At 51.7% G+C, this 12,325-nt stretch overlaps 1 protein-coding gene across 1 annotated transcript; it reads left to right on the plus strand.

Annotated features, from left to right (window-relative positions):
- The first annotated feature begins 511 nt into the window (after positions 1-511).
- Positions 512-6,324, plus strand: CDC42EP2 (CDC42 effector protein 2). The gene is made up of 2 exons (NM_001075341.1): positions 512-541; positions 4,895-6,324. The coding sequence occupies exon 2, from the start codon at positions 5,187-5,189 to the stop codon at positions 5,817-5,819; it is 633 nt and encodes a 210-aa protein (NP_001068809.1). The 5' UTR covers positions 512-541; positions 4,895-5,186; the 3' UTR covers positions 5,820-6,324.
- Positions 6,325-12,325: the final 6,001 nt, after the last annotated feature.

Here is a 12,325-nt window from a genome sequence, read left to right on the forward strand (position 1 = left end):
GTCCTGAAAGCTCTCGGAAGTCTGTAATATATTGACGTAAGCGCCTCCGAGGCCTCATTCATTTCCTCAGCAGTCACTCAATACTTTTATGCCAGTGCCCTCCAGGGAGGGAACCCTCCAGGGACGCTCCTCTTCTGAATTCTAAAGAATTCGGTCTTCCGGCTACCTCCCCGCTCGGCCCTCATAGAACCGAGAGTTTTGGCTCTGACGGACATAGCCGGAGTCCGCGGAGTCCAGCCCCATCACTCGACTCGGCCCAGCCCGCAGCGGCCCGAGTTCGGACAGAACCCCCGGTCCTGCGGCTGCTGGACCCCTTCAGCTGCGCCTCGGAAGAGGGAGCCCAAGCGGGCCCGCGAGTGGGGCGAGGCTGTGGGTGTGGCCTAGATGGAGCGGCTCCGGCATTGGCTCTACGGGCAGGGGGCGGGGCCATAGGGGCCACGGTCTTCCCTGTAAGTTCGCAGCTCAGGTCTATCCCACAGCCGCGAGGTCCAGCTCCTGCGCTTTCGCCTCTCGCCGGTCAGCCGCCTAAACGCACGTCAAGGTGAGTTCAGGCACGAACTCTGCAGCCAGACCTCGGCTCCTGGGTGGGGGGTCCCTCGAGAGGTGCATCCTTAAGGCGCCTCATCCCCGATCGCTCCTCGGTCCCCAACTCATCTCTACGTAGGTCCTTTCTGCCATGAGATGCACGGCATTTCTCACCCGCGCCTCGGTCCCGGCGGCCACGCCCGCGTTCCCCTCAGCCTGCGGGGCGCCGCGCATCCCGAACCCGAATTCCCGGTCCAGTCCTCCATGCTGCGCTGGGCCCCCCGCCCCACCCCCGGGACCCAGGAGTGCCCTCCTGCCTTTCAGCGCCCTCACCAGAACCCGGGGTCGTATTTTTAGTCGATGGTGAGGTGTCCTCCTATCTTTAGCCGTGGCCGCGAGTGTCCTGAAACGGATCTGGACTGGGTTGGGCTGCGCTCGGGTAGAGGGCGGGGAGGGGGTCGGCCCCGGAACCCGAGCTGGGGCTGAGTAGCAGGACCCGCCGGAGCCACGGGGCGGGGGCCGCACGCCCGAACTCTGGCCCTGCGCCGAGCGGACACTCGGACATCGCCTAGGCCGGAAAGCACAGGGGAGGCTCCTCCCTGAGCTTGGATACCCGGGCAGGGTCCCCGATCGTTCCCTCTTCCCCCGATTTTCTGGTTGTGAGCCCAGAATCCTCCAAGGGAAGAAGATCCTGCAGACAGTCCGCACCTGGTAAGCCAACTTGCGTGCCTCTCCTTGGGAAGCGCCCGCCTAGATCTGTAGATTCGCTGGAGACCCCGGTGCGTGCAGGACCCCTCCGGGACAAGGGCGGTAGAGGGAAAGCGCCCGCCACCTGGTGGCCACGGAACCGAGCGCCGCTCTGCACAGGGAAGTTGGGAGACCCCGCGGCCAGCGAGGGCGCCTGTACCGGTGGACCCCTCGGCCCAGGGGCTGTTATTTTTCGGTCTTGTCTGGAGCACTGTCCCCGGAGAACCAGAATGCTTGAGGAAGTCCCTATAGGTATTTGGTTGAATAAATGTCAAGGCTGACAGTGACCCGCTAACCCCCTCCTACATCCACACTCTGACTTCCAGTAACTCCCTGGTAATGGCCTTGTTGTCATCCCATTTCATGGATGAGGAAGGTGAGGCCCAGAGAGAAAAAGATGTTTTCCAGGTAGCAGTGAGTTCAAGGTTAGGGGCCTGCCTTTGGATCACCCCTGGTGGGAAGTGGCCTAGTATTCCTTGTGAGGAGGGGGCTCTGCCTCCAAGAAGTCATTTTCTCTAAAGGAGGCCCCGGGCTCCTTCCAGAGCAGGCCCACAGAGCTGGGATGGCTCCTGTCTGCTCCTCCCAAAGCTGCAGGGTGCAGCCCAGCCCAGCCCCTAGAGCCTTGTCCTGATGGACAGCTCATTCTCATACATCTGGACACTTGCACGTTGAGACATGGAAGCAGCCAAGAGGTAGGACTTAAATGGAGGAGGCTTGGGGACCTGGCAACCCCAGCCCAGATGGATCCGTTTCCCTCTTGCTCCCCAGGCAGTGCACATATTATGGTATGGCCCATTGTATCAGAGACACTGGAACCCAGCTGGGTAGCAGTGCCCACTCTTCCTCTTACTAGCTGGGTGACCTGGGCAAAGTTGCTTGATGTCTCTGAGATTCAGCGTCTGCCTCTGTAAAGGCCAGTGATGACACTGTGTTGTGCCTCGGAGGTTAAAATGGAAGCCATGCAAGGCTAGCTGGAGCCTGGGGTCTTGGTGTTGCCAAATCTGAATATTTGGGGCTTGATGGTTGCAGTTCCCAGCTCTCCCCTGGTGGTTGACACTGGCCCAACCCTTCCCCCCAGCCTCAGTTCTCCTCACATCTGGAATTGGGTGGATACATCTGGCTCAGAGCGCGAGAGCTGTCAGGGACGCCGGATCTGTTGTGGAAACACTCAGGCTGTCTTGGCGCCCCTGTATGATGGAGGGCGGGGGGAGGGGGGAGGTCTGGCCCAAGTTCTGGGCAGATCCCACCAGTTGGCCTCCTTCTCCATGAGTGAAAAGGAAGGAAAACTATCCCAGGATTTCTCGCCTGCCAGGAGGACAGATAGGATATATGTCAGCATGCCTCCAGACCTGGCATGGTGGGCACAGATAAATGTCTTTTAGATAAATGAGTGATGGGAGTCCAGGACCTCAGAGCACGTCCTGCCTCCCTCCCCCTGCTCCAGCTCCTTCCAAGCTTAGCTGGAATTCTGCCACTGGAGAGTCATTCCTTTGTTTCCTGTTAAGCTGCAGGTGCTCTGGGAGGGGCAAGATGTCCGGTCTCTGGCTCAGCACCACTGACCCGAGCTGTCCCGTCCTGGGGTGGGGTTTCCTGAGTAAGGGCCTGGCTGGGGGGAGGACTGTAGTTGGGATTCTGCCTCTCCTGCATCCTCCTTCCTCCATCCTGCTCCCTCCTGCCAGCCCCCTCCTTCTTCTTTCACCCTGCTCCGGAGGCTGAATGCAGAGGGGACTTCCCTGGTGGTCCAGTGGCTAAGACTCTGTGCTCCCAATACAGGGATCCTGGGTTCGATCCCTGGTCAGGGAACTAAAAGATCCCATGTGCTCAAGTAAGAGTTTGCTTACTGCAACTAAAGACCCTAGTGCAACAACTAAGACCCGGCACAGTCAGATAAATAAATAAATATTAAAAAAAAAAAAAAAAAGATGAAGAAGAAGAATGGGGCAGAGGAACTGGCAGAGGCTGCTTGACCCTTCCCCAGCGATTTCCCACCTGCTCAGCCCCTGTTGGCCCCAGGAGGGTGGGCTCACGTGGTCACCCACTGGGCGACCTTGGACAAGTTTCTTTGCCTTTCACGCTGATTCTACACACCAGGCCAGTCCCCTGCTGTGGGAACTAGAGGGAGTGCTCGTTCCACTTCCTTTTTCTGTTAAACCTGTATGACATCCCTCCAGAGTGTATTTATTTTTTCCACCTTAAAAATATCTGTGTTTATTCTGACTACATGAATAATATTGCTCATAAATAATACATGCTTCTTATTAAGAATTTGAGCTTATAGAAGTATGAACAAGAAAGGGGAAGTCACCTGAAATTCTACCATCTTTAGAGAACTACCATCAACATTTGGCAACCATCCTTTCATACTTAGCTTATGTATATCATTTTTTAGTAATGAGACCAGATATTAAAGATAATTTTTTATTGAGGGCAACTTTTCCTCCCATGTCACAGACCCCCACACTCCATCCCTGCCCCCCCCTGCCTCTAGGTAGCCCCTATGCCAACCTAGTGCCAGCCTTCTATATTATTTCCTGCTCCGATATAAGATATAATCCTATGCAGACCTGTATGTGTAGGTACACATACATGCATGTATGGGGAGTGGGGAGCGGAACTGCTTTCAGCAAATGGGATCTTCTAGACTACATTTTTGCATTTTTGCTTCTCTCATTTTGCAATGCCTATGGGAATCTCTCCAGAATGTCTGATAGCTCTAACTTTATTTATTTATTTGGCCATGTCATGTGGCTTGCAGGATCTTAGTTCCCCAACCAGGGACTGAACCTGGACCCACAGTAGTGACTGCAAGTCCTAACCACTGGACCACTATGAAATTCCGAGAGCTCTAATTTTAAATGGGAATGAAAGGAGAGCGGTTGCGATGATTGAATGAGATGGGTTTGCAAAGAACGCAACAAAATCCCAGGCATGGAGCAGAGCCTCCACTCCCCAAGTATTTATATCCTCCACTCCCTCTTCTCCTTAGCTGCTGGGACAGAAAGGAGGGGCAGAAACTACAGTAGACTCAGTTTCTGCCCATAAGGAACTCCTAACCGGGAGGAAGAGAAAAGGGAAGCTCTGAGCAGGCATCTCCCTTCCAGGTGGGATGTGATTGGGCCAAACCGGTATACTTTCGGCTGGGTGGGCTGAACACCTGCTGTGCATCCAGTCCTGGGCCCAGCCCAGGTGGGTGAGACAGAGGTCACAAGACCTCCATCCTCGGTCAAGTCAGGAGCTGAGACAAATCTGAGACAAGTGCCCCCGTCTGCCCCCCACGCCCCCACCCCTGATGACGGCACTGGTCACGTCTCGGGCACAGTTGAGTGCAGATGATGAAGATGAACAGAGCTGTGGACTCAGAGCAGGAGACCAGAACCAGGGCTGTGTATGTGACTTCAGGCCTGTCACTCAGGGTCCCCACTCACAGAGGGAGGGGCTTGGCGCTTGGGATCCAGGCCTTGAGGCCGCAGTAAATCTGTGGAGGAACACAGGATCTTTCCAGGAGGGCTCCCCACAAGAGTAAGCCCCGCATGGGCTCCTGGGGCTCCTGAAGGCACCTGGAAACCAGACAGGTGCCTCGCTTTTGTCCTTCCATCTCTTACTCATATCCTTCGTGTTTCAGCTCCTCAGCCCGGACCGGAAAGAATCTCTCAAGGACAAGCCCGGAGAGTTGCTGCCTACCAGCTTTGCGCCTGCCTGCTTCCGGTTTTCAGAAGCGTTTTCAGCCTTCTTGGGAGAAAGTGATTTTGGCTGTCTCGGCCCTCTGACTTCGCTGATCGTTTCTTAGCCCTTTGGCAAGTGTTTGGTGTCTGGACACCTCGCTCTGGGTGTTTGTGGTGGACGGGGGTGAGAGGAGACAGCGGAGGGCGCGGTCCTGCGAGTGGCTGGTCCCGGTCCCCGGGGGTGAGGTCGCGATGTCCACCAAGGTGCCCATCTATCTGAAGCGCGGCAGCCGCAAGGGCAAGAAGGAGAAGCTGCGGGACCTGCTGTCCTCGGACATGATCAGCCCGCCGCTGGGGGACTTCCGCCACACCATCCACATCGGCAGTGGAGGTGGCAACGACACGTTCGGTGACATCTCCTTCCTGCAGGGCAAGTTCCACCTCCTGCCGGGGACGGCGGTGGACGAGACCCAGGAGGACAGCGGCTTCGAGATGCCCTTCCAGTTCACACGCACGGCCACGCTGTGCGGGCGGGAGCTCCCGGACGGGCCGTCCCCTCTGCTCAAGAATGCCATCTCCCTGCCGGTCATCGGCGGGCCCCAGGCTCTCACCCTGCCCGCCGCCCAGGCCCCCCCCAAACCCCCTCGCCTGCACCTGGAGACCCCGCAGGCCTCCCCGCAGGAGGCGGGGACTGTGGACGTGTGGAGGATCCCAGAGGCTGGCGCCGCCCACAGTGAGCTGACCACCGAGTCCGGGGCGGAGGAGCCCTTCCTGTCCCACGCCAGCTCCCTGCTGTCCCTGCACGTGGACCTGGGGCCTTCCATCCTGGACGACGTCCTCCAGATCATGGACCAAGACCTGGGCCACCTGCAGATCCCCACATAGGACCCGAGGGCGGCTAGTGGGGTGAATGCCACCGAGGCAGGGGGTGGACACCAACCCTGGTCTAGGACTCGAGGTCCCTGGGTCCCACCTGTGTGGTTGTTGGCCAGCGATTTCTCACTTTGAGCCTTTGTCTCCCTCCCTCCCACCCTCTCCACATGGACAGAGTGGCCTCTTTGCTTCCGCCTAAGCCCCACAAGGACACATGCCGACGTCAGCCCAAAGCGCCCCTGTGTGTCTCGGGCCACCTGGACCCCCACCGCCAAATGTTCCTCAGATCCCTCAGACGAAGGCTCTGCTGAAATGGACTCCACATTTCACCTGCCTCTAACTCAGCCTCGATGACACCCTGATGGGAGGGGGGCCAGGGAAGAGGCGGGGCACAGCCAACTGGACCTCTGGCTCCATGCTGTGGATTGGGAACCTGGCATCAGTGACCGGTGTCCCTCCACCCCACCCCTCCCACATGATCAGGGGATTCAAGTTGCAATAAAACTTGCTGCTGCTAGTACTTGTGTTCCCGGTACTCTGTTCCGGGCCCCTCCTCAAGACAGGCCAGGCTCTGGGAGCTTCGGGCTAACTCACTCCAGCCCCAGAGGGCTTTATATGGTGGGATGGGGTGCAGGAAAGGCCTGCCTTCTGGAAGAAACTGTACGGTATTCTGAGCCCATAGTGAGAATGAAGCCTGAACAAACCAAGTGCCAACTGGGGATATTCTGACATTGACTGGGGTGTCTGATGAGAGGTAGCTGGAGTAGGCCAGGCACTGGGCCTGGGAGACTGAGGTCTAGCAAGAGAGGCCCAAGAGCCAAGGAATAACCACAGGCCTAGTGCAAGGGACCAATAGCTTCTCTGGCGTCAGGGGACTGAGGGAGCATGCAGAAGGGCAGGCTAGACCTGGCGCTGGGAGGGATCCGACTGTGTTCCTCAGTGGACCCATCTCATCAGTGCTGCTTGTTGGTCTACAGCGCATCACATGTGCTCCAGGTGCTGGGACGTGACCCCCTGATCTCCTGGAGCTTGAAGTCTAGTGGGGGGAAGGATAGCAAATCTGTAATCAAGTGCATTTTCAACCGTGTTGAACACCGTGAAGAAGACACCAAAATCATGAATGCCTGGGGCAGGGTGGGGTGGTGTCAAGATTCTGAGCCAAGCCTGAGGGCAGACGGGCTTATGCTCATTCTTGAACAAACGCGCTGAGGCACCTGAGTGAATGAGAGAGGATCCAAAGCTTGGCCAAAAGGGCCTAGGTCTCTGAGTCCAACCTAGCCTTGTTGAGAGTCAGTTTTCCCATCTCTAAAATGGGAATCAGCGACACCTGCCTTGCAGGGTTGCTGAGAAAATCAGGGATAACATTTCTTTATTTGCAGATAGAAGGTATTCAAACATGGTTATGAAGGAGAGATATGTGGTCAGACCCAGGTTTTAGAAGGGTCACTACAGAGGCCAAGGGGGAGATAGATCACAGATTAGAGAGGAAAAAGCTGTTGCAGGAAGAGAATTGGCCCCAAGTGGGGACTGAGAGAGAGGGTGGGGCTTGATGTCTGGAGGCGCGTGCTGGCCTCAGTGACCCCTGCTCTTCCACTCTCTGCTGGTTCCTTTCCATCCTTTTGACCCTACAAATCTGACTCCCACCTCACCTCCAGCCTTTCCTATTTCTAGGCCAAGATTTCATACTAGAGGCAGAGGCAGAATTGGAGCAGGGGACATTTTTCTTGGCCATACTACCTTTTTATTTTTCAGTGATTTTTAAAAAACTGATAAAATATATATAATGTGAAATTTACCATTTCAATCATTTTTAAGCATATGGTTAAGTGGCATTAAATACATTCACATTATTCTGCACCATCACCACTATCCATTTCCAGAACTTTCTCCATCTTCCCAAAGTGAAACTCCATACCCACTAAACACTGACTCCCATCCCCCAACCCCAGCCACTGGCAGCCACCTTTCTACTTTGTCTCCATGACTTTGACTTCTCTAGGGGCCTGACACAAGTGGAATCACATGTTATTTGTCTTTTGTGTGATTGCCTTATTTCACTTAGCATGACAACTTCAAGGTTTATCCATGCGGTAGCAGGCACTGAAATATCATTCTTTTAAAAGGCTGAATAATATTCCATTGGGCTTTCCACATAGCACTAGTGGTAAAGAACCCACATGCCAATGCAAGAGAAGAAACACAGATTCAACCTCTGGGTCGGGAAGATCTCCTGGAGAGGGAAATGGCTACCCACTCCAGTATTCTTGCCTGGGAAATCTCATGGACAGAGGAGCCTGGTGGGCTACAGTCCATAGGGTCATAAAGAGTCAGACACAACTTAGTGACTTAGCACCCAATATTCCATTGTCTGTATATTCCACGTTTTGTTTATCCAGTCATCCAATCAATGGACACCTGGTTTGCTTCTGCTGCTGCTAAGTCACTTCAGTTGTGTCCGACTCTGTCCGACGCCATAAACGGCAGCCTACCAGGCTCCCCCGTCCCTGGGATTCTCCAGGCAAGAACGCTGGAGTGGGTTGCCATTTCCTTCTCCAATGCATGAAAGTGAAGTCGCTCAGTCGTGTCTGACTCTTCGAGACCCCATGGACTGCAGCCCACCAGGCTCCTCTGTCCATGGAAGTTTCCAGGCAAGAGTACTGGGTTGCTTCTACCCTTTGGCAATTGTGAATAATGCTGTTATGAGCATGGGTGTACATATATCTGAGTCTCTGCTTTCACTTCTTTGGGATGTGTTCGGAAGTGAGATTGCTGAATCCTATTATCATTCTATATTTAATTTCTTAAGGAAGAGCCATTTTCCATTGGAGCTGCACCATTTTACATACCCACCTCCAAACTTTTTGGTTTTAATCAGAAATTTTGGCCATCATTTAGAGAATAGGAGTTGCAGTATCTGTAGTGGGATTTTGAACCCAGGTCTGTGAGGCCCCAAAGCCCGTACATGATTGCAACCCTCTCCTCCCACTGGGGTTCAGCTTCAGACCCTGGTAATGTATGAAGGCAAAGGGTGGGGAGCTGAAGGCCAGCACCGTCTTGCCTGCAGGCTCCCCCTCAGCTCTTGGGTGACTTGGCCCCATCTGCCCAGGAGGGGAAGACAGGAAACACGACACTTTCCTTATAGCTTCACCCAGCCAGAAAACAGCACGTCACCTCAGACCTGAGATGAGGATAAAGTGGCCATGGAAGGCGGACCTTCTTGTCCTGGGTCCCTGGAACTGCTCCCTACCTAGCAGGCACATTCAAAGGACTCTGGGAACCCGCTCGGGGCTACCATGCCTGGGTGGAGAAAGGGAACTGGATGGGGAAACTGAAGCATCGGATTATCTAAACTTGGGACTAAGGTGGACAGAAGTGGAGTGAAGGACCTTCCCCCTTCAGTTTGAATAGAGCTGTACATACTCCCTACAGATACCACTCCCACAAAGGAATCCCCCTATATAGGAAGTGAAGTTGTTGGATGGCCAAAAAAAAAAAAAAAAAATCCCACAGGAATTTCCTGGTTTCCCAGTGGTTAGGACTAGTGATTTCACTGCTGTGGGCCTGGGTTCAATCCCTGGTTGAGGAACTAAGATCCTGCAAGCTATGTGGTATGGCCAAAAAAAAAAGCAAATATCCCCACAGTCCACTGTTTTAAATGCCTGACATCCATGCACTTCTTTATTGGAGTATTTACTCTTAAAAATATTACATATATTATTTTCTATAACCTGTATATATCACCTCTGGTATAATATGTCTGTCCCTGTCAAAAACACACCCACTTGGGACTTCTCTGGTGGTCCAGTGACTAAGACTCCGTGCTTCCAATGCAAGGGGCTCGGGTTCGATCCCTGGTGGGGAATCGGATCCCACGTGCCACAACTAAGGGTCTGCATGCTGCAACTAAAGATCCCATGCTGTAACTAAGACCTAGGACAGCCAAATAAATACTAACTCATTAATTATTATAATAACAATTTAAAAAATGCATTCACTCATTTCCCAAAGGGAGACAACTCAAAACCTTGTAAAGGATCACATCCACTTCCGAGTCCAGGATGTCGAGATGATGCCCTTTATCCCTGCAGTTCTTTACCAGCTCATCTCAATAGTTTGCAAACTATAAACTACACTGTACAGTTAATCACCACTGTGTACAACAGTGGAGAAAAACAGAGAAGCGTGGGAGAATTAAAATATATTTAAAATTATACTTGACACAGCAAGAAAAGAAATATATGTAGAAGCTATAGACTTTTCTACAACAAAGCTGTAGCTGGTATGAATAACCTCCCTTCTTTGCTACACGGCTCCTGTTCGCTTTGCCTCCAGCCTGCATTTTGCCTGTTCAGGGTTCTTCACCAGGTTGACACATCCCAGACCTACTTTTTTCAAGAATCTGAGCACTTGGTGGATCTCCCTGTAGAGAACTGATATTTCCCCCAAACATTTTATTTTGAAACATTTCAAACCTACAGAAATACTGAAAGTATAGTAGAAGGGGGCGACAGAGGATGAGACAGTTGGATGGCATCACCGAATCAATGGATATGAGTTTGAGCAAATTCTGAGAGATAGTAAAGGACAGGGAAGCCTGGCGTGCTGCAGTCCATGGAGTCGCAAAGAGCTGGACGTGGCATAGCCACTGAACAGCAGCAACAATGTACACCCACATATCTGCATCTAGATCTGCCAATTATTACCGTTTTTCCTAATTTGCTTTCTCTCTTGAATATAAAAACTTTTTTCCTGACCTTTTGAAAGTAAGTTACAGATGTCACAACTTGTCAGTATTTTTTCTGTTAAGTCTTTCTTTAGCTTTCTTGGGCTTTCTTTGCCATCTTCAATGTGTGAGTTGGTGTATTTCATCACTTTTGGGAAATTATTGATCATTTTCTCTTTAAATATTGCCTTTACACCTTTTCTTTCTCTTCACCCTCTGAGATTCCAATTAAATATATCTCAGATCTCTATATTTATCCTGTTTCTACCCTAATTCTGTATTTCCTGTCCATATGTCTTCCATGCTGTATTAAGGACAAGATAATATCTTCCTGCATATCATACAGTTCAGTGGTCCCCAACCTCTGGAATCTAATGCCTAATGATCTGAGGTGGAGCTGATGCAAGAATAATAAAGTGCATAATAAATGTAATACACTTGAATCATCCTGAAACCATCCCACCCTCCTCCAGTCCATGGAAAACTTGCCTTCCACGAAATGGGTCTCTGGTAACAAAATGGTTGGGGACCACTCTGGTAGCACACTCATTCTGTCTTCAGCTGTGTCTAATTTTCTTTTTAACCAATCTATCGTGTTCTTAATTTCTGTTATTGTATTTTTCAGTTGGAGGAGTTCGATGTGATTCTTTAAAAATTCTGTTGTGACACTTAACAGAAACTTGTCACCTGCAGATGTTTTTACACTTGTCTTTATCTTCTTTAAACTCAGTAAGCAGTGTTCTTTTATGGTCGGTATCAGATAATTGCAGCATCTGTAATCTCTGTAGGTCAATTTGTGCTTTCTATTGGGTGCAGTCAGTTCTTATGCAAGGTTTCTCGTTTTTTTTCTGTGCCTGGTTGTCTTTGACTAAGTGCTGGATATTGTATATGAAAAAGTACTTTTAAGACATAATTTAAGGCCTTGGATGACAGTACATTCTTTCAAAAAGGATATTTCTTCGTCCCAAACATGCTCACTTCTACTAGGTGAACAGAGGCATTATAAGGATCAGTTCAGTTCAGTCACTCAGTCGTGTCCGACTCTTTTGCAACCCCATGAATCGCAGCACGCCAGGCCTCCCTGCTAAGTCACTTCAGTCATGTCCGACTCTGTGTGACCCCATAGACGTCAGCCCACGAGGCTCCCCCATCCCTGGGATTCTCCAGGCAAGAACACTGGAGTGGGTTGCCATTTCCTTCTCCAATGCAGGAAAGTGAAAAGTGAGAGTGCAGTCGCTCAGTCGTGTCCGACTCTTAGCGACCCCATGGACTGCAGCCCACCATGCAATCCCCTTCGTTCATGGGATTTTCCAGGCAAGAGTACTGGAGTGGGTTGCCATTGCCTTCTCCATGTTCATCGTCAATTCCCGGAGTTCACTCAGACTCATGTCCATCGAGTTGGTGATGCCATCCAGCCATCTCATCCTTTGTCATACCCTTCTTCTCCTGCCCACAATCCCTCCCAGTATCAGAGTCTTTTCCAGTGAGTCAACTCTTCACATGAGGAGGCCAAAGTACTAGAGTTTCAGCTTTAGCATCATTCCTTCCAAAGAAATCCCAGGGCTGATCTCCTTTAGAATGGACTGGTTGGAGTCTTCTCCAACACCACAGTTCAAAAGCATCAATTCTTCAGCGCTCAGCTTTCTTCACAGTCCAACTTTCACATCCATGCATGACCACTGGAAAAACCATAGCCTTGACTAAACGGACCTTTGTTGACAAAGTAATGTCTCTGCTTTTCAATATGCTATCTAGATTGGTCATAACTTTCCACCCAAGGAGTAAGCATCTTTTA

The sequence above is a fragment of the Bos taurus genome, chromosome 29 (genome assembly GCF_002263795.3).
Source record: "Bos taurus isolate L1 Dominette 01449 registration number 42190680 breed Hereford chromosome 29, ARS-UCD2.0, whole genome shotgun sequence".
Lineage (NCBI taxonomy): Eukaryota > Metazoa > Chordata > Mammalia > Artiodactyla > Bovidae > Bos > Bos taurus.